At 54.2% G+C, this 21,122-nt stretch overlaps 4 protein-coding genes across 4 annotated transcripts; 2 read left to right on the top strand and 2 right to left on the bottom strand.

Moving 5' to 3' along the window:
* Positions 1–2,953: 2,953 nt before the first annotated feature.
* Positions 2,954–4,351, top strand: PG997_003167 (uncharacterized protein; the record flags this gene model as incomplete). The annotated part of the gene is made up of 4 exons (XM_066807482.1): positions 2,954–3,171; positions 3,251–3,399; positions 3,453–4,082; positions 4,140–4,351. The coding sequence occupies 4 exons, from the start codon at positions 2,954–2,956 to the stop codon at positions 4,349–4,351; spliced, it is 1,209 nt and encodes a 402-aa protein (XP_066671100.1).
* Positions 4,352–5,166: 815 nt separating this feature from the next.
* On the top strand, positions 5,167–6,503 carry PG997_003166 (acetate kinase; the record flags this gene model as incomplete). The annotated part of the gene is made up of 2 exons (XM_066807481.1): positions 5,167–5,936; positions 6,017–6,503. The coding sequence occupies 2 exons, from the start codon at positions 5,167–5,169 to the stop codon at positions 6,501–6,503; spliced, it is 1,257 nt and encodes a 418-aa protein (XP_066671099.1).
* A 2,743-nt stretch (positions 6,504–9,246) lies between these two features.
* Positions 9,247–10,096, bottom strand: PG997_003165 (uncharacterized protein; the record flags this gene model as incomplete). The annotated part of the gene is made up of 2 exons (XM_066807480.1): positions 9,247–9,728; positions 9,781–10,096. 2 exons carry the CDS (start codon positions 10,094–10,096, stop codon positions 9,247–9,249), a joined length of 798 nt encoding a protein of 265 aa, XP_066671098.1.
* Positions 10,097–18,827: 8,731 nt separating this feature from the next.
* PG997_003164 (pre-mRNA splicing factor) lies at positions 18,828–20,849 on the bottom strand (the record flags this gene model as incomplete). The annotated part of the gene is made up of 1 exon (XM_066807479.1): positions 18,828–20,849. One exon carries the CDS (start codon positions 20,847–20,849, stop codon positions 18,828–18,830), a length of 2,022 nt encoding a protein of 673 aa, XP_066671097.1.
* Between the last annotated feature and the right edge of the window lie 273 nt (positions 20,850–21,122).

Here is a 21,122-nt window from a genome sequence, read left to right as displayed (position 1 = left end):
CAATGGACAGGAAGGACAGGACCCTAGACCTTTTTTTTTTTCGCCCTGCACTCTAGCAACTGCGGACCGGTCTCGACTCTTCGGTCTGCACGGCCGACATACAAGCCGGTTGGGGGGCTGTTCAGCTAGAGTAGGATTCGAGTGCGATGAATGGGCCAACGATAAGACGGGAACCCGGGTGCGTGGTATTCCCATGTCCCAAATAGCAGAATCTGATGGTCAGCCAGCCAGGATGATGTCGTCTTTTCCAAGACCAATATCGCCCAGCCTGCCTAGAACTCTGGGTATTTCAGGTAAGGGAAATCGTTCGTTGAGCAAGCAATACTCCCCAAAAGCCCTTTTGCGGCTCCTAGTCTACTTTGGGATAAGGTCGTGCCGTGGGCGCCTTCCCAGGGCTTCGTCCAAAGCTTTGGGATCATTACTTCACTTATAAATAGAATATCCATGGGATTGATGGCCTCTTTGCAGCCTGTAGAATTCCCGTCTATGTAGATGCCAGCTGAAACCGAGTTCCATATCCATCTCCTGGAATCTGCATCAGCCTACCCAGCAGGGAGCTTGATTTACTGCTCTCATGCAGCAGAACTTGGGCAACGATCGATCCTCCGATGGATGTGCTTGTGCTTATCACCCGGCTACATACCTCTACGGTCTATGTGACACCCATTGACCCCCCACCCCCAAGAATCATGTTGTAGCCCGCAGGCGTCATATCTTGGGACGAATCCAGGGTCTCATGCTTAAGCCGATTGCACATGTGCCTAACTAAAGTAGTCGAAGCGAGCGGCTGGAAGTCATATGGCGTCAAGAAAATTAATGGTTCCTCACAATGGTTCCTCACCCCGGTAAATCAATAGACCTGCAGCAGAAAGGCACCTTAGATCTATCTGGCGATTCGATGCTCTTCCCTTGCCAGTGGAGAGACTGTGGCCTTGATGGGATGCAGCCACTTTCTGCCCACCGTCTTGTGGCATTGGCGAGGCGTATGTGAGGCGAGGCAAGGCCTTGCAGTCAGAGAGGGTTATCTGGAGGTGAAGCTATCAATGTGTAGGTAAAGATGGTGCACTGGGCCCCTTCTGTCAGACTGGTTAATGTCTGGTGGTGTGGGCACCGAGCTTGGAGCTTGGAGCTTGGAGCTTGGAGTCGAGAGTGGGTTTAAGGCGATTGGGGGGGTTAGCTTGGGCGAGAGCGGAGCCCTGCCAAGCCACGGCGCAGATACAGTCTCGCAAACATGTGCTCAATGTGAGGCAGCTGATTGGCTGCAATCGATTCGAGATCAATCGAGGTGGCATGCGAGTTGCCCTACTTGTTGCATGTAACAACATAATGTCGGTTCCGACAAGCCGGTCCCAGCTTGCTGTTTGGGCGAATGCATCGATGCATGGAGTCGAATGCACCAACGCCGAAGCCCGAAGCGAAGGGGCCTGCCTGCCTGAAATGGGAGGACCAGACGAGAAGGAGAGGGAGGAGGCTGGAGAGCAACAATATTCTCCGGACCGGCCTCCGTTCAGAGTGGACCGATTTGGGACGTCCGTGCTAAGCCTAGACTGAGCTTTGAATCTGGAGGAGGACGGCAGTCTTTGGGCTAGCTAGTCAAGCGCACCGTGTGTTGGTTGCTCAACGGTCCCTCCCTAAACTTATCTCAACTGCTTTTACCTCCAGGAGCCCGAGGGGACTCTTGAGTGTTGACTCTTGAGGGCCCATTGGGCTTAGTAGTAGTACTGGCAGGCAAGCATATGAATAAAGCCCGAGGTGAGAGATCTCGCCCGGTGGATGTCTCCATCAAAGAAGTGGACAAGACCCAGCTGGGAGGGTGAGATATCTAGGCAGTGTAGAGTACCTCTCCAACACCTTCAAATATCGTTCAGCCGACCTACCTAACACGGCGGAGGACAGGCAAGCAACGGCCGGAGGACAAGACGCCATCTGCCGGAATTATCTACAAGACTAGGGGCCTGCGCAACTTATGCATCTCCAAGCCACCAACCGTCTTTGCCAATTGGTCGGCTAAGCTTCTGCACATGGAAGTATTGTATGGCTTTGGAGGGGCCAGAGCAAAACGAACCCCTCCTTACCACGCAACACCCCTACCACCCAGCTCAGTGGACCCATCGACCTGACTGAGCCTGAACCTGACTGACTGGCTGGTCCTGTCGTTCTGCTGTCCTCGTTCTCGTTTAGGTAGCAGCAGACTGCAAAGGCAGGACAGCTACCTGCCTACCTACATACCTACCTACCTACATACTTCATACCTACCTACCTATCTCCTACTCTCCGGACCTGAGGGAAAGGCCACACACGCCTCGGCTGCTTGCCGCTTGCCGTTTGCCGTTTGCCATTGGGTCGATTGCGATTGTAAGTTGCATGCCTCCAGTCACTAATCGGGGCCAGTAAAAGGCATTGTGGTAGCATTGGGGATAGCGTGTCCGCGCGTGTGCGGGATGAGAGGGAGAGAAAGAGGAGCGCGGGATCCATCTTTGGTGCCGCCGTAATTATTATGCCCGCCAGACATTTTCCCAAAAATTAAATCGTCAATAATCCCGTCCACAGCACCAACCGCGGGGGGACAGGAGGTACTCTTTGTCGCAAGCTGAATAATCATGGTTAGTCACGATCCTCATCAGAAGCACTCATTTCTTTTTGCGCTCTGTTTACTTCCGTCACAGCACGGCAGGCTGGCAGCACGTTGCAGTTGCACTGGCAGTTGCAGGCAAAGCCGTCTGTCGGCGGCGCGGTTGTTGTCTTTGGGCCTGGTTGCTATTACTACTGCCTACTACACTACTTATTGCTCCCTGCGATCGATCGTACCCTAAGCCGTCTCCCCCCACACGGAAGCAGTACCTAGCAGCAGGAGCAGCTCAGCAACGCCGTCGGTTTCCAGACACAGATTTTCTGCCTCTCTCGCTAAAGTGCTTTTATATATTCTCGGCGCGGGTCTGTCATGACCCACGCCATGGCCACATCTTTCTCATCGTCTTCTTCCAGATCCTATGCCTCGTCGTCGTCCTTCAGTGTCCCGCCCGCCTATACGCCAAACTCCAACCTAGCAAGCTCCGTCGGCTCCAACTGGACTCCCAACTCGGCAGTATCTGCCCTGACCGACGAGTTGTCTTCGCCGCCGGGTCAGTTGCGGCCTCTGGACCTGGGTCCGCCTGGGTACCAAGCAACTATGTAATATCTCATTACTCTCACTTTTCGTACGTTGCTCAGGGGTCTGCAATCCGGTACTAATATCTTGGCATCCACCTAGTGTCTTATTCGAGGGTTTGCCCGAGGAAAAGACAGTCTACCTGGGTCCCTGGGAAGTGGTCGGAAGTGAGCATCGCCGAGTCGTATGGCGAGGCAGTTATCAGCTAGAGCTGCTAGAACACTTTTGTATGGCAGCCCGAGCATACACGCGTCTCCCCCTCCCCTTTTCACGAGAAGCCTCTTCTAAATCATCCCAACTCTAGTGCCCTCCCCACACCCTGCCGACACCTTCCCGCACACTCTCCACTCGCGACACAGGCAGTTTTCAGACCCGTGCCTACTTGAACAATACGTCACATTTCGCGAAGTGCATCGAGTGCGATACACGGCCGAGGATGGGGTGGCGATCCTCGACCAGCCCATGGAAGTCAAATACGAATTCACCACAATCGAATCGGCGATACATTTCCAAGGCGATCTCAGGCGAAAGGACCTCATAGACTGTTTTGACATCGATGTGGTCTGGTCCGATACACAGGGCAGGACTGACACGTTTGGCAATGTCCGCGGCATTGGGACGGTGCAGCGGCTGAAGCTGTGGAGTGACCGACAGAACTCGGCCCATTCCATCTCGGTATTCGCGAATCGATCAGATCGAAAGTTCCGAGAGTATCCGGTGGATTTTTTCGAAGGAGAGGTCAGGGGCCGGGACGACCGGCGCCGTATTCTGCGTTTAAATGTACGCGGGCGCCGGGGCAGTACGACTGATTCGAGGCGGAACCCTCTGGCGGCCTTCCGGCGTCATTCCGATCATAACCATTCATCGTCTTCGGTCCCGCGCGGCGGGCCATTGGATATACGCTACCTTGGGATACAATTCTCCCGCCCCGAAGGTAAGTCTGGACAGAGCCAACGTTGGGGTTTCGAAGGTTCCTAACAGAGAAGCCCAGACTATAGACGGTTCCTTGACACGTGGATAGTGGCGCACAGCTCGGACAGTGAATTCCGAGGGATTGCATATCCCCAGGATGCATTTGAATTGCCTTCGCCCGAGATACCGCCTGATACCCCCTACGAATTACCGCCACCGCCTAGTAGGTTTCATCAGACAATGACCCTTCCAACAGTGCTTGAACCCGAAGATGATGACCCAACTCCATGAGATCTGGAACGGAAATGGTGATCTGACGACCCGGCGCAATCACCCGCAACATGGCTGTCGGATGCAAGTGGTTCGGTTTTCTGGCACGATGAAGCCGGTACCCGACATGCGTCGCAGAGCTATAGTAAGATTGGAAGTGATCGCTTCTTGATTCTCCTTCGGGTTGCGCCATGCCAAGTCGCTTGTGTCATAATAATCCCGGTAGCTACAGCTACGACAACAGCGAGCGCCATTTTCTGGCACTACGAAACGCGCGTTACCTCGTTGTCCACATAGAGAGAAGCAGGCGTATAAGGATGCGCTAATGAGGCGACCCGGGCAAAGGAAGAAATGATTTGCCCGGCGGCGCTTTGAGAAGTTGGGAAAACCTTCCACCCAACTGCCCACATGGCATGCATCATGGGTGCATGTGGGCTGGATGCCAGTGTGCTGATTGCTGTGCGACGAATGGCGGTTTGCGGCCAAGCCCGTCGGAACGGGCGTTAGGAACGGAAACGTCATGCAGCAACTGACAGCTCCCTTCCCACATTAGCATTAGCGGGGGAGCTGGGGTTGGGGTCGGGGGTGTTATTAACCCCATGGGCAGCTTTCGTCGTATTCCTGTCGGTCGGGTCAAGCAAGACACACGAGTCGAGTCCAACAGTCAGCCAGTCCGACTTACATTGATAGCTCTTTGCTGCAGCCAACCTGACAGTCCACCCCCTTTTTGGTAAATCTGTGGATGAAAGAAAGGGGGATAGGGGAAACAGCTACGAGGAAGAGAAAGAAAGCAATTGCGGCCAGTTACCCGTGTCTGTTGTCTAACCTCACCCACCATGAAGGTCATTCTGTCCATCAATGCGGGGTCAAGCTCCGTCAAGATCTCGGTCTACACAGCCAAACGAGGCCAGCCCCCTCCTCAGCTGGCGCACGCCGAAGCACAAATCAACGGGCTCACAGCACCGCCGGCTAAGCTCAGGTATACCAGAGGGGGTCAGACTGTGCTCAAGGACGAAACGGTAGACCACAAGGTCGCCAACCAGGATGACGCCTTCAAGCTTCTGCTGAAGACATTTATCGATGACCCGGAACTGCCACAGATTTCGAGTAAGGACGACATCGAGATTGCCTGTCACAGAGTAGTCCATGGAGGTGATTATACGACGTCCAGACTTATCAACTTACACACCTACATCCATCTCGAGGATTTGACCGACCTGGCCCCGCTGCACAACGTCAAGGCACTCCAGATCGTCAAATCCTGCCTGGCAGAACTTCCCGACGCTGCAAACGTAGCCTACTTCGACTCGCAGTTCCATGCAACCATACCCGAGCATATCCATACCTACCCTATCAACCCAGAGATTGCTCGAAACAACCAGCTGAGGAAGTATGGTTTCCATGGCATCAGCTACCAGTTCATCACGAATGCCGTCGCCCATTTCCTGGACAAGAACACCCGGGACCTGAACATAATAGCACTTCATCTGGGTAGTGGTGCGAGTGCCTGCGCCATCAAGGCCGGAGCAAGTTGGGACAACTCGATGGGCTTGACCCCATTGGCTGGACTTCCAGGCGCAACTCGCAGCGGCAGCGTCGACCCAAGGTAAGCCTCCTCGCCATGGAATAATATGATATGCCCTAGGCGGCTCGTGGTGCTTCGTGTCAGCTGACTCGTCATCCAAGTCTCGTGTTCCATTACGCGAGTGATGTGGGCAAGCTCTCGCCGTCGTCGACAAAAGAGCTGCACATTTCGCGAGCCGAAGAGATATTGAATCAAGAAAGCGGCTGGAAGGCTCTGACGGGCACGACCAACTTTGGCATCATCGCAAGCTCGGATGAGCCGCGATGCAAATTGGCCTTTGAGATGATGGTGGACCGCATCAGCGCCTATGTGGGCAGCTACTACGTCTCACTGGGTGGTGCAGTCGATGCCCTGGTCTTTGCGGGGGGCATCGGAGAGAAGAGCGACAAGCTGCGCCGCTGCGTGGTGGAGCAAGTCAACTGTCTCGGCTTCGAGATCGACGAGGAGCGCAACGCCAAACCCATCCTGGAAACGGTCCAGGACGTGGGCAAAGAGAGCGCGAAGCATCGGACACTGGTCTGTCTTACTGACGAGCAGTGGGAGATGGCGCGCGGGTGCGCCGAGAACCCCGACTTGTGGAGATCATAGAGTCACTGGTCATAATAGGCAAATGTATTGTTGTTTGGTGGGTGGGATATGGCATGCAGGAGCAGACGTATTTTGCAGTTATTGAGTAACAAGACGATGGAAGCACCTCTGGCCCAGCAAAGCACCGTGGACAGGGATCTGGGGAAGCAGAGATCGCTGAGAATCGGTAGATATCTGATCATGTGTGTATACGTGCACACGTCGGTTAACTGAGCCGAGGCTTCATTCTACCAACACCTGCATACGCCCTATATGCCAGGGGAGCAAACCCTCCGAAGGTACACGATACAATGCGATGCAATACTGTACATCACCCCTCATCTCGAAGCCACACAAGAAGCATGCATCATCCCACAAGCAAGCCACATGATGGGGTGCTTGATGATAACGGAAAACCATTCACGAGCCCGGTCACGGTGGTGTTGGTGGTGGAAGCAGACGTGCCCTCCACCTCCCCACCGATGACTATCGAAGCTTAAAGATGCCTAATGGGTTCTTTCGGGCGCTACGACGGCGGAGAGTGTTCGGTAGGGTGGCAGGTTCTTGGTGGAGCGGGAGGAGGGCGCGGACGGGGCCAGCTAAGACGTGCATAACAGCGGCAGGCGCCGGGCGTGTGACCAGACGGGGGGCACGACGCCAGCGCCGCAAAACGCGATGGGGATGGGGAGAGCGACAGCGCTTCAGCGACAGCGACAGCGGCAGGCAAGGAAACATCAACAGTACCTACCTAAGCAGATGGGCAGATATGGAGCCTAGAACCCAAATGTCGGCAGGTTGTGTGGGACGTCTAGGATTTTTCTGGCTGGAACTTCTTGGACTATGCGAAGCTAGTCCAAGTGGATATCTCCGCGGCCTCCCTCGGCTGACCAGGCCGAAAGAACGTTAGTGCCCATGGCTGTCAAATGCAAAATGACGTCGAAGTGCGTCGATTTCTCTCTCTTTGGACTTCTCTCCCAGTCTCCCTTCCCTCTTTCTTCGAACTTATCCCCAGGGGCTCAAGAAAGAGGGGCCCCCTACCTTCCCCCATCTGCTGGCTGCATATTTCCCCATCCGACTATCAGGGGTAGGTAATGAATGGTTCTTGGTTTTTGGCACCCTCCTCATTCCAAGGAAGTTAAGAGAACCACGCGATAGGGGACCTCTTTGCGTGTGGGGAAGGAGAAGGAGACGGAATCAAAGCAAGACGAGGGTTGGCTGGTCGCTTGGTCGGTCGCTTGGTTCTGTCACATCACCATGTGGGACAACAAATTTGGAACTAACGGACGACACCGACACCGACACCACCTTGATGATATGATTTACCGACTGTGTGGTATTGTCCGTCTCGTTCCGTCCGGCCTGTCTGTTTCCTCCTTCCGGGGAGCCCCTTGCCTCCCCCATTTTTGGTATCTCCCCGTCGTACCCAAAAAATACAGCGACAGCTTGGAAAGGAAACCTGGAAGCGTGCAAAGTTTAGTCGTAACCGTATGGAACGAACGAAACGTCGATCAGGGACGCACTCGCTTGCTGGCACCGACCTCCCTCTGCAGATCGACGATCTGCCTTCTCCCCTCGAGCCTCAGCCCCCCTCGTCCCCTTCTCGATAGAGATCTCGCTATCTGCCCTCCCCATCAGCCTCGCATCGTGAGAACTCTCTGCAGTTTTCCCCATAGCAGTAGATGTCGGGACACTGCATACCTGCTTTCCTTCTGCAGCAGCAGCATCAGCTTCTTCTTTTCCATCTACTAGTAGCCCGGGCCGAATTAAATCCAACCCACTGATGTTGCCTGGTGAAAACAGAAAAGAACAGACATTCGTACGAGTGGACTAACGTAAAATACGGACTGTTCGGGTTGGTGTTTTTCTATATACATCTCGACTCTATTCCCAGGTTTCCCTAAATAGCTTCTCCCATGAAGATAGAAGAAGTCTAGGCAATTCTTCCACTTGCTAGTGTGTGTCGATCATTCTGGCGCGAACCGGTGGAAACGCGGCGCTATCTGCTGTAGATCTGATGGACGCCCCGTTGACGTAGATGCACGTATGTAGATCAACAGCAACCAGCGACTCGTGGTGGTTGGACCAGACGAAGCTGTCATCTACGGTGGTCAAGGAGCTGGGGCAATGTAGCAATTATCAGATTGATGCCCCGAAAGTATCTTGGAACGTCTCATCAATCATCATCGTAGGATCATGGGTCGTCACAGTCACATAAAAGGTGGCATGAATGGTAGAAAATGTTGTAGTAGTTAAATCATCGCTTTGATTTTCGTGTGCCATCCGCCCCGAGAACCATCAGGGCGGACGAGTGGTATCTAGTAAACCAAAATAAAATAAAAAGGGCATATCCAATATGGACACCATGCTCGTGATACCATCGTCTGGGATAGTATCGTCGATATACAGAGATGCTTTTCCCAAGCTCCAACGTTCTCAGTGAGGCGTGCGGTGCCACTGCAAGAGCAAGTCCCATGCTGCTCGGCCCGCTCGAACCTCCCCAGATTGCTCATTGTCACGTTCCCATGATCTTTTATCGCAAATGCCATTCAAAAAAGCAAAAAACTCCAGTGCGCCGTCCGTATGCTTGGCCTCTGGGTATATATGGTTGAAAACGTAAAACGAAACCACAACGCCTTTACTAATGATCGCAGTAACCCAAAACCGTGAGTGCTCTCTTCTCCAAGGGAGATAGAGAGGCTGTCATTAGATCTGCCTCGAGGGCCAGTAGTAAGAAGGCTCTTCCCGAGCTTCTAGATCACCGCGTTCAAGCGCTGCCTTCTTGGCACGCTATGGCTGCTAGTGCGTCGAGGCCGCTGCTTGTCCTGGCGGCACCAGGGCGACCCATCAAAGGCAGGTTCAAGCCCCTCATGTCCCAAGAAGCGCTGGGCGATGGGAGTTGAGACATGTCGGTCACCATCCCGTACTGATCGACATCCCACATGTGAGCGTCGCCGCACACCGGCGACCGGCTGCTTTGTGAGGTCGTGGATCGAGAGGAGATGGAGCCGCGTTTGGATGAGGAGCTTAGGGAGCTTTTGGAGGCGGACTTGGCCGAGGTCGACGATCTCGACTTGTCCTTGAAGTGTGTCTCCAGATGCTGCTTCATGTTATCGGCGCGGGTGAACTTCTTGTGGCAGCCGGGGTAAGTGCAATGCACCGCCTTCTCGGCAGTGTGGATTTTGGAGTGCCGAGAAGCATGGCCGGAGGTAGTGAAGGTCTTTTTCGCAGCCATGGCTGTCGCGGTACCTGCACGGGTAGCGCTTTGCAGGTCGGTCTTGCACGGCCGAGCCAGCGGAACTGTCATCTTCCACATAGGAGTTGGACCGGCTGGTATCAAGGTAGGCTGGGCGCTTGGCGGGAGGCATCTCCGAGACGTAGTCATCATAGGGACCACGGGCTGAGAAGTCGTAGATGGCTGGCGTCATGGGAGAGACAGGGTCATAGCTGTTGTTGGAGTCATACGAATTGGATCGCAGAAGCTCTGGAGTAGGGGACAGTGGTGAAGCGTCTCTTGTGGACTGGTAGGAGCTGGCAGTGTGGTACAACGACGGGCGAGAGTAGGACTCGTCATTCAGAAGAGAGACCTTGCGGCCTGTTGCGTCTCTAGCCTGCATTGTGAAGTGGGTGCGACTCGGCGAGGGAGACGGGAGCAGAGAGTATTATAGATTAGGAGGAATGTGGTGGGTAATTAAAGGCTCCCACGTTATCCCTGCAGATAGATAGCTAGGTACGATGGCCTCAGATCGAGGAGCTGGTAACTAGGTCGCAAATCGCTTGGGCTGTCCTTGCAAAGAAACCAATCCCAGAAACAATTGATGGGACCGGCAATCCTATTGGCATTCAAGATGCACAGAGCGTTGTGGCGGAAGCAGAGCAACAGCGACGTCGACGTTTCCTGGCGCGGTGGACTGGTGTGGTTGATGAGGTGAAGAGGTTGGTGCGTGGGTGTGATACGACAAGGTCAGATCAGTGCACAATGCAATTGTATGGCTGATCAGATAATGAAGGTGGTCTTCAGGACGAACGGCACGGTGGAGGGGTGGTAAAGAGGATATATAATCTTGGAAGTAGGAGGGAAGAGGCAGGGCCGAGGAAGCTGGAGTCGGGTAAACAACGAGATGAACTTGTGAGGTGTAGGAAGAATGTGCGAATGGGTGTGCTTAAAAAGAAACATGGGAAACGCATGAATCCCATCAAGTTTTCGCTTACCTACCTGTTGGAGCCTTTTGGAGCCTTTGGGAGCCCTTGGCACTTGGAGGGGGAGTGTACCGTCCGTAGGTAGGTAGGTACCTTGTAATTGCGCTACCGACCGTACGCTACTGGGCCTGGGAGTCTGGGACTTCTACTTGCAGTAGGCACAGGCACTGGGCAGCAGCAGGTTGCAGGGCAGGGCGGGCAGCAGGTACCTACCTACCTTTTGCTTGAATGCCAACTTAAACCTGCAAGGCCTCAAGGGCTGCTCCGTCTTGTCTCGCGCCCTCTCCACATCCTTGTTCCTCCGTCGACTGTGTGGCCGATCCACCCTCATGGCATGGTCCCAGCCCAGGGACAGACGAAAGAAGTAGAAAAAAAAATGTGTGGACAAGGGTCTGTGTCTGTGGGAGCAGGGGTCGCGCTGTGGGAGGAGGGAGGTACAGTCCGGCCTGGAGGTACTCGAGGTACTGCAAGTACACAGCGGGGCATCGACCATGTACTGAGCCAAGTACCGCCCAAGTACCCGACCCAGCTGGCCTGGCTAGGCTGGCCCGGGATCCTCTTGGATGATGGCCCTCTTCTCGAAAGACAAGGTCAGGGACGAGGACCCTTCCAATCCTCAGCTGTGTCGTGTCGTGTCGTGTCGTGTTTTTTTTTAAGGTTGGCTTTCATCAGTCCATTGGCGCATTCCCACCGGCATGGTTTCGTTTCGAAAGGAGGACGACGAGCACGCACACACACGGAAGAGCTTCATGGATGTACCAGTAGCAGTAGGTAATTAGGGAGAAGGCGATCCGTCGTGTAAACCTGCTTGCGCTCGGCTTCTCGGGGTCGTCTTCGCTCTATGGCACCAGGCCATCCACTTGGTACATACATGCGGCGTCAAAGAGCCCGCAGCCGCAGCTCTGTTCCTCTCAACGCTTTCAGAGTCATGCGTATCACAAACATCGGAATAATAATTCGAAAATTACAGGGTCCGTATATTTCGGACCCCTCTCCGAACTGGAAGGGACCCTTCATGAGTCTCAGACCCTAATAATGATGTGCATATAATCATTATACATACCCAGCTGTAGCTCATCTACCATGATACAGATCTCATCGATGACACAAAACCAAATATGGATATTCAGGGTTGGGCATGTGCTCTGTTCTGCAGCCGTCCCTTCCCTTCTTCAGCCCAGCCCAATGCAACCGAGATAGGTAGGACAGGGCGCTCGATCGGTTGGTCCCCAGCCGATGCCTCCCTCCCATCTGCCAGCGCTACCTACATGGATGTAGACCTATGCGTAGAAGAAGGCCCTTCATCAATGTCGCTTGTCGCTTACGCTGGAACGATAGCGAAAGCAAAGGCCACATCGACTTGACAACCATGCTTCCCATTATGCTACCTGCTACCTGCTACGAGTCCGACTATCCCTACTCGTGCCACGCGCTGCTGTCAGCGGTCGCCTTGTTAGCAGTCGCAGCATCGAGAGTAGCGCATAGCGGCCGCGCATCATTTCCCGATTGCGTCATGGCTTGCAGGAACAAATGTTCCGACCCCTACATACTGATCGATGCCGGGTTACCAACTTACCACGAGTTCCATGTGGTGCCACATACTATCCGTGAACCCCCAAATACCTATCTTCAGATTCCTGTGTTTCCCAGGTGCGTGTGCGTGCTCATACCGGTCCAGGCTCCAGGCTCCAGGCTCCAGGCTTCAGGCTCCAGGCTCTCGTTCCCACCGGGGTCAAACGAGCAACAGCTGGCACGGAGATTACACTGGTATGCTATATTTGCCAGTCCAGAATGACGTAGGTGGCAGCCAGGGGACGCCCCATGTTCGGCTCTGAAGAAAATCACCAAGACCCAGATACCGGCAGGACATTTGTAGCACTTGGTCGCAATAGTCGTAACTCCAGCCCCGCTCAGAAAGGTACTATAGTAGGTAGGCTCCGTTATATTTTCCCTCCCGTTCTAAATTTGCAAGAGACAGTGCAGCCAATCATCTTACATGTCACCGTATCCTCCAAGACCTTTTTGTGACTGCTAGACTTGATGCCGGGTCCGACGAGGGTTTCAAGTCCTCTCTCGTCCGCGGCCCCCATCTCCCTCGAGCCTGATTTTATGCTTCTCGGCAGCCCTTTACAATACGAGAAAGCGCGTATCCCCGAGCTTCACCAGATCAACAGAGGCCCAATGCTCCAACCGACCAATCATGCCTGCGCACGTCGGGCAAGCCATGGACGGGAGCTCCAGGGCTCGGAGAAGGACTGGCCATCCTGGACAAATCAAAAGCTGCGCCGTTGCGGTGTACCATCCAGACGGTACAGTAAATAATGCTGGGACAAAGTCACGACGAGGCGCTGGCTTGGCTTTGTAGACAGATAGCCAGCCTAGCCCAATGCGTGCTGAGAGGAGAGCGAGAGAGATTGATCGGGGAGCAGGAGGTACATGGTCTGGACTTGGGCGCAAGAGTGCCTACCGGCTGCTAGTCCGTCCTGCAAGAGACTGGCCATGGCATTCTTGAAATTCGATCACACCATCTGGTGCACCCTTCATCGAGATAGGCCGACAATCGCTGCCCAGCGTGGCATGGTGGCCTACCCTGATTTGCGGCGCCTTGGGACGTATCGCGACAGCTCATTCGCCTGTGTCTGCTTTCGCGGTATTCTATATCTACGCATGCTGCGAAGATCCTGGAGTAGGTTGCCCAGATGAGCTCTAACCGGGATATCTGGTGAAGGGTACGTCTGCACTACTCCTTTCTTGGTTGACGACTTCCCATCCAGGCCTTGCCGTGGTGGGTGCGCGGGGGATGTTCTCCTTTGATATCCACGCTCTACTAGTGCTGCGTGCATGGCTTCCTCATCCCGGGCTTGTGCCTGAGCTACACGAGGTGCGGCGTCAATGGTGACGACGGACCCTTCGGTACTGCCACATAGTACAGTACGTGGGCCAGGTCGGAAGCGCGAGGTACTGGCACTACATAGCTACTCGGCTGGGGGATGATGTCATAGTCTTCATGTTGCCATCTTGGGCGGATCGTCTGCTGGGTGGGCGGTTGCAAGAAAGTGGCAGCTGGTGGGCTGCAACTGGCGTGCTACTGTACAAGTAGCTGTACTTAGGGGGTGGGTACGGCAAAGGCTCTGAAAAAGGGAAGTCGACGTGAGTGGGAGGAGCCAGAGGAGCCAAGCACCAAGGAGCGCGGTCGCGCGGGTGCTGCGGCGGTTTCGGTCAGCACCCTGCCCTGGGGATCGAGAAGCGCGCCCTACATCGACGTTTACAACGTCGACCGGGCCCCCGCGCAGGGTTCTACTGCAGACAACGGCTAGACATCCTTGGCGCTGTGGCACCTTTTCCCTGGCCTTGTGGCGCACTGAGCGGCGACAGCACCGGGATTGGTTGACTAGAAGGTAGGTACAGAAAGACAGCGAAGGTACGAGACAGAGCACGAGCCATATACATCGCTGCCGTCCTGCTTGTCGGCCTGTCGGCTTGTCTGACTGTCTCTTCTGCGTCTTCAACCTGGCCGACCTGACCCCCCACCTGCAAAAAAAAAAGAACAGCCCTTGATGACTGGCGGCCCCATCGACCAAGAAGAAACTCTCTGCACATTACGAGACCATTCCCCAGCTGCTGCAGGGTTTTTGTTCCTCCCTTGTGGGCGCCTGCGAGGACTAGTTGGTATGAAGAAGCTCGGAGCTCTCGACGCGACACAGCGGAAGATGATTGGCTCTATCCGATGGGGCCCGGATGCCAGTGCTGATTACACATCATCAAGACTACTGTATCCATCTGCTCAAAGGGTTCAAACACACGACAACTTCAGGGTCCTGCTCGTCTAGCTCTCTAGCAGTGTTCGTCTCGACTAGCCGTGCCCTACGGTATGTACATTCGCATTCGTACAAGCTCGCCCGAGAGTGTGGCAGGATCGAATCGCGATGTCGCTCCACGCTTACGGCCAGTTGTATTTAATGAAACCTATCACCGCTACTAACATTCCCCCCTCATCTGCCCTCTCCTCTCGGTTATGCGCCTGGGTCGCTTTGGGCCGACGATAACAAAGCCATGATCGGAGTAGGCGAAGGGTCTGTGGCGATCATCAGAGAATAAGGAGAGCTGGGCCAGTGCAGTCAGAAAATGCTCCGCCGTGAGTGAACAATAACAGGTTTTTGCTCATCTCATCCCGAACAACTAGCAAATTTCTGTTTGGTGCGCTGGTGAAGAATCGTCGATTCCTTTGCAATCGACGATGCGATCAGACCGATCATTCAGGGTTCACCCACTACTCTATTCCATTGGCGCTGGGTACTGGACAGGGGACCTCCGCCAAGCCGAGAGCCCCTAATCGTGACCCGTCATCCCTGCATTGACATCAGGTACCTCGACTGTTACTATAAAAGTACCTGGCCTAGAGCCCGAGAGGGTAGCTGCTGTTTCGACGCCCCTGCTCCACCCTCCTACGACTCGGGACCACTTCCCGGTGCATCTGTCTTATGAAAACTCACGAGGGAAGACGATGCTAGCCGTGACCGAGCCAAAGTGTAATTGATTGCCGTCCTCTCTCACCACCACGCAGCTGAGAGGCTGCTCGAGGCGGTCACGATAAGACTATCATCAACAACATCGGCTAGGGAGCCGACCGAGGAACAAGCACAAAAATTGACTTCCGACCTCAGGGCCCTTTCGGCCTAGCAAAGCCAATTGCTTTTCCATAATCAAACCCCGCCACTGCGATGGGATGTCATTTGCAAAGAAAAGCCTCCATTACGGCCTGGGCAATGGCAGCATGAACGGCGCACATTTCCGAACAACAATTGCAAGTACAAGGCCCGCCGACAGCACACATGTTTTATGAAGAGGATCGTATCGGCTGACGTCACCGGCGAGACTCTGGCCTCTGACGGTGGGATGTGCTGTGCTGTTTCCATTGATCGCGATCTGACGATGGATGGACCACGACTGACAACGCGGCCCGGATAGTCGGTTCAAACGGAGCAGCAGAACGGAACATGCGCTGTTTGAGCTGCGACGGTATTTCCACAGCAAATATCTCTGGGCGGAGCTGGTGCCGAACTACACCCAAAAAAATTGACACAAGGAGTACGCGGCCCTCGCCCATTACCCCACAAACTACACCTTTTCCCAGCAACTGTGGGAAAGCATCGAGATCTAAGCTCGGTACGTACGACCATGTACCTCACGTTGTTGCTGACTGCGCCTCTCCGTCACTAGCGACCAGTCAGTCAGTCACTCCTCACGTACTGAGTAGGTCACTCACTGTCCAGTGGCCATGCTCTATGCTCTGTGGGCAAGTCTGTGACCCGGCAGAAGGTAGACTTTTGACTTCCCAAGACCTGCACCAGTAATTGGCAATTGCGGATAACCTTTTTCGTTGTCGCTATCGTGACGTCTGGATCGATGAAAACCTCGCTCCTTTCTGCTTGTTACTCATGCGAACCCTCCCAGACGAACGCGAGAGCACCACAGTTTTGCATCCGCGCTTGGGTCCCTGTCGCCCCTTGAGCATGCAAATTCGACCAAATGCGATAACACTTTCTTGTCCTTTCCCCCTATTTGAAAACCCCGGCTACCTATGCTTTTGGGACAAGGAAAAACAAACCCCAGGATAACGACAGAATGACCCTGCTACTACCTATGACTACTCACCACTACAGTGGCGATCAAGGGTCACGATTGGGTATCCTCCTTCACCACGGATACAATCATGAGGCTCACCAGAACCGTTTTGTTTAGACAGCGGAACTACTCGTTGACACCCGCAGGCCGCACTCCGGAACCGCTCCGAGTAGAACTTTAGAAGCCCGTCCAAACCCAATTGTCCCCGGCGCAGACTTGACTAAATAGTCTGCCAACTCGGGTAGCAAACAAGGCAGATGCTGGCTAGGTTTGTATCACATTGCACCCGGCTACTCTTCCCTCCTTCTACATGCTAGAAGGCGCCAATCATTGCATGTTCGCGACGCGACATCGTTATTATCTCATGATCAATCAATCGAGGCAAGAATGGCCAACTCGAACCGAGGTATGAGGGGTCGGTTTCTTGTTTCTGGTTTCTAGTTTCTTGGGGGCCAATGGCCCCTCTTGAACCTCTTCTGGTCATCCCGACGGCAGAAAGGTTTTGAGCTTGCAACTCTCGGTTCAGGCAATCGCAAGTACTTGGTCGAGGCAAAGCAAAATATGTTTTCCTGAGCGCTCCATGTACTCCAAGTATGGCCCAAGTACCTGCTTTCGTTCCGAGGCTCTCCTCGATTACTGGGACTCTCCCGTGGCCATGAGGAATATGGTTTCTCCAGCTGCGGATGCGGAGGCCCCGCGCACGGAGAGTTCAAAGCAGCACCAGCCCCATGTCAGAGACGGCCTTTTCTTACGAAATCGTGTCGGGGATGGTGACAAAACCCTTGATGCGCCCGGTGCCTTCTCCATGGGACCATGGGCCGATAGTGAGGGGAATGGTTCGACACAATCGCCCGTCAACATGATGTGTGTGGGCGTTGGCCACTCACTGTGCCGCTTGTTGCCTGCCTGTCGCTCGGGTTGGCAGTGTTGCATGTGCATGCCCGCTAGCGCGCGATTTGTGTAGCATCCCCCGGCAGATGGGATTCTCAGCACTTCGCCATCTTCCCAGAGTGTCCCTTTCTGAGAGATCACCATCACGTTGGAGTGACACGAGACGCGCCAAACTGGATGGGCAACGACAATACCGTATGATTGTTGCACAAAAGCTCACCCGTTAACGTTCGTCGATCAGCAATTCATTCGCATGGATCGCCAGAGCTTCATCCTTGGCATAACTCGGCTCGTATGCTTGCTTGTAGAGAGATAGCCGAACTGCCACGGCACGTCGCATTTTCATGTGGCGTTATATCTCGGCCTATTCACGCATCTAGGCCCTGGTGATGGGTACATAGAGAATGCAATCTGCGGCTGATGCTCCGGGTCATCCGCGATATTCCCACGTAGTGAGTGATCTAAGGCAAGTCTAGCAGTCTACTCCAACCAGAAGACCCTGGAATTTTTTATCGGGGTCCTTCCAGTTGCGGGAGCCAATGAAAGATCGAAGCCCTGCAGGAATCCCGGGCTGTGTGTGGCATTGCTGTGGGTATCGTTGAGTTCGCGGGCCTGAGGTAAGGCAATTCATGTCGGGTCAGGGTCATCTTTCGTACACGAACGGGCAGAAAAAAGGAACGAAAAGACTACATATCGCTCCTCCGTGCGGTACTTGCCGATTACGCCATTTGAATCTCGTGTTTTACTCGCACGTTGTGAGGGACATTTCAGCAGACATTTGACGCAAAGCATGGTCGGGTAGGGTGTAGGGGATGTACCTGCATGCGCATCCCTCTGTCTTATTCTGACATGAGGGTTTGTCCTGGACGAGGACTTTGACTTGTATTGCCCCCAAGGACGCTGCAGAGAGAAAGCTTGGGTCAGCCTCTGAAATACGAAACCTTCAAGTGTTATGTAGAGAAGGCAGATAAGGCAAAACAAAATGAAGATCATCACTATTGAACAGAAACACTCACTTGTCCACGCACATTATATCTCATTCCTGCAGGTCCCCTACAGCTACCCACCCATCCACACATACACATACATACATGCACACACAACCATACCTTAATGGCCTGAGTAGATAGGCAACTCTATGTGAGCACCACAACATAATCGTTTGCCTTCAATGTAGCTCTCGCTCTCTAGTGGTAGTAGGACCCCCGATTGCGATTGGGACATCAGATTTAAAACCATGGCCCGAGAGGTGGCGGACGCAGAAGAAAAAAAACCCATCCAATCGCTTCAGATCTTATCTCTGGTAAAAATGACTCCTAAGTTTAGGGGAAGGACCCTTTCGACAACATGCAACGCGGAGGTGGAGGTGTTCCGCGCTGGGCGATCCTACTTTCGTCCTTCTCATCACTGTCAGTGCACTGTGTCTCTCTCAACAAAACTTCAGTTTGGTAGCAGGTACCATCGTCCGTCGAGACCTATCATCTTAAAAAGTTAATGTGGTAGATAGTGGAGGCCTATTGGGTCAAATATACTGATATTGTTGCCGGTCTGGGGATAGTTATGTCTGGTCATGTCCGCCCTCCTCCCCCTTCTCATTGCCACCATCGTACATACAGAATAATACTGTAGAAACTAATCCACCTTTTCTCCCACTCGCAACATTAGACCTATGGCATGTTTGGATCTGATATAAGCAGGAAGCTTGCTAGCGCCAACCTCAACCTGCAGGGTGGTGCGGTCAGGCCATGCAGGCGCGACCCAAGTTGCACACACGAGAAACCCTGAAAATGCGACCTTACTTTGAAGGTACCGGCGGGGGCGCCATAGATTTCGCAGACCCCGTGTCAACCTTTTGCTGGGAGGCTGGCCTGGAACCTTGAACGTCCCACTGCCGTTATTGTTGTTGTTGCCGGAGCCGCTGACCTGCGTAAAGGTACCGCCCTTAAAGTAACGATCCTCATCAGCCTGTCTCTTGCGCTTGAGCTCTGCTTGAACCTTGGGGTCCACGAGCTCGAGACCCTGAACGGGTGTGAAGGCAAGGGAGGACGCAGTCCCTGCAGAACCCCCTCCTCCAATGGTCGAGCCCACGCCTGATGTCCGAATGCCCTTGCCACGCAGATCGATAGTTGAGCCGCCCTGGCCGAAACCGCGCAGAGACGAGGCCGCACCACCAACGGGAGTCGCCTCTCCCCAGCCCTTGTGCTTCTGTGTGAGCTTGGCGCGCGTCCGATTATCAATCTGGATGCCGCGTATCCGTCCGTCGTTGGACGCACCAATCATGCCCATGCCAGCTGTAGATTCGCCCGTGCCATAGCCAACTTCCTTCTCTTCCTTGCCAAAGACCATCCGGTTTTGCGCTTTCCGCAGATCGGTCATGGCCGTGGCCTCCTTGGCCTTTCTTGCTCGTCGGCCACCTCGCTTCCGCGACGGCTTGTCGTCGGGAGCTGGCAGCGCTCGTTGACCCTTGTTCGGGGGCGGCGCAGTCAACTTGTCTAACCGAGACAATACTTGGTTGTGTAGTTCATCACCGTAGTCGCCATGAGGGTACGTATGGCCAGTATCGGCGCGAGCCGCCAGGACAAGCTTAGCCGTCACGGCCTTCATTGCCTTTGTCTTTAAATCGTTCGGTACACCCCGGATGATAGGCGACTGGTATACGAAACCCTGCTGTCGAACACCAATGTTCGTGGCAAAGGCAGAGTTTGATTGCTTCTTAGAGCCCCACGCGGCAATATTACAGGCTGGAGTCCTGGCCAGGTTCGTCAGCCCACCGGCTGTGTTGATTAGTTGGGCTGCCGTCAATGAAGACCCAAGCAGCCTCGTCAGGTTGGGAGCGAATACGTTCATCCGAGATTGGACATATTCGGTGAGTGTCTTCTTCGCCTTGTCCATGGAGACGACCATAAGACATGCGCGACTGATACGGTCGAGCTCTTCCTGGCTGACCTCCTGGCCCTTTGTCGTAGTAGCCTCCACGGTGACAATCATCAACGTCGGGCCGTCCAGGACGGACTTGAGTGACTCGCCCAAGACGTTGTTTGTCGACTCCTGCAAACGTTTGATGCTGTCCGAGTCCATGGGCCCATTGCCGAGGATCGCGACAGCCTTTGCGTAATCGACGGGGTTTTGGACGAGCGTCTCGAGTTCTTGGAAACGCGCCGAGTAGTGATCCCGGATGAACTTGTGAACCTTCATGATCTCCCCGTCGAGTTGCGTGGACAGCGTGTTCGACTCGGTCAGGACCTTGTACTCGGGGTTGTCCTCGATGTTGCCGATGTTGATGGCATGAGATTCGAGAGGTTGCGACTGGAAGCGCGCGATGTCCCTAAGAAGAGGTTCTAAACGGTCCATAACCGTCGAGACCTTGCGCACATCCTTGACATTGCCGAGCTGCATCTTTTCGACCTTGGCCTTGGCCTCGTCCTCATCTTCCAGGGGATCGATGCCGCCCATTTCTTCGTCTTGGTCGTCGGGAGCCTCCTCATCGCCATCCAGCACCATGTCGCCATCGTCGGCGTCGTCTTGGTTGTTGTCGTCATCGCCGCCCTTGACAGTTGGAGCGTCGCCTTCCAGGCCTAGATCATTCTGCTCGTCGCCATTCTCGGAGCCCGACTCCTCGAAGTCTTGGAGGAGCTCGTCTGCTAAGGTTGACATTGTGCACTGACGGATGAGATTTGCGTTGATCAAGCAGTGATGATCTCGGGCAACTCACTTTTGTGCCCTTTGTCTCTCGGGTTCCCGAGGTGGAATTTGGTCGACGGCAATCTGGAAGCGCGTGGGGTTGTAGCTGGCAGGCGCAAGTTCTTGGGAACTATTTGGCTTCGTCTGTTCGTATATGATGTTGCGTTTCGGTCCCGCAAGCGCGTCACTGGGCGGTGGGAAATGAAAAAGGAGTGGTGATTAGAAGTAAAACAACAGTTGCGATGC

The sequence above is a fragment of the Apiospora hydei genome (assembly GCF_038363865.1).
Source record: "Apiospora hydei strain CBS 114990 chromosome Unknown utg000004l_segment0_segment0, whole genome shotgun sequence".
Taxonomy (NCBI): domain Eukaryota; kingdom Fungi; phylum Ascomycota; class Sordariomycetes; order Amphisphaeriales; family Apiosporaceae; genus Apiospora; species Apiospora hydei.
Note: the sequence above shows the minus strand (reverse complement) of the source record. Positions and strands in the feature narration are given on the sequence as shown.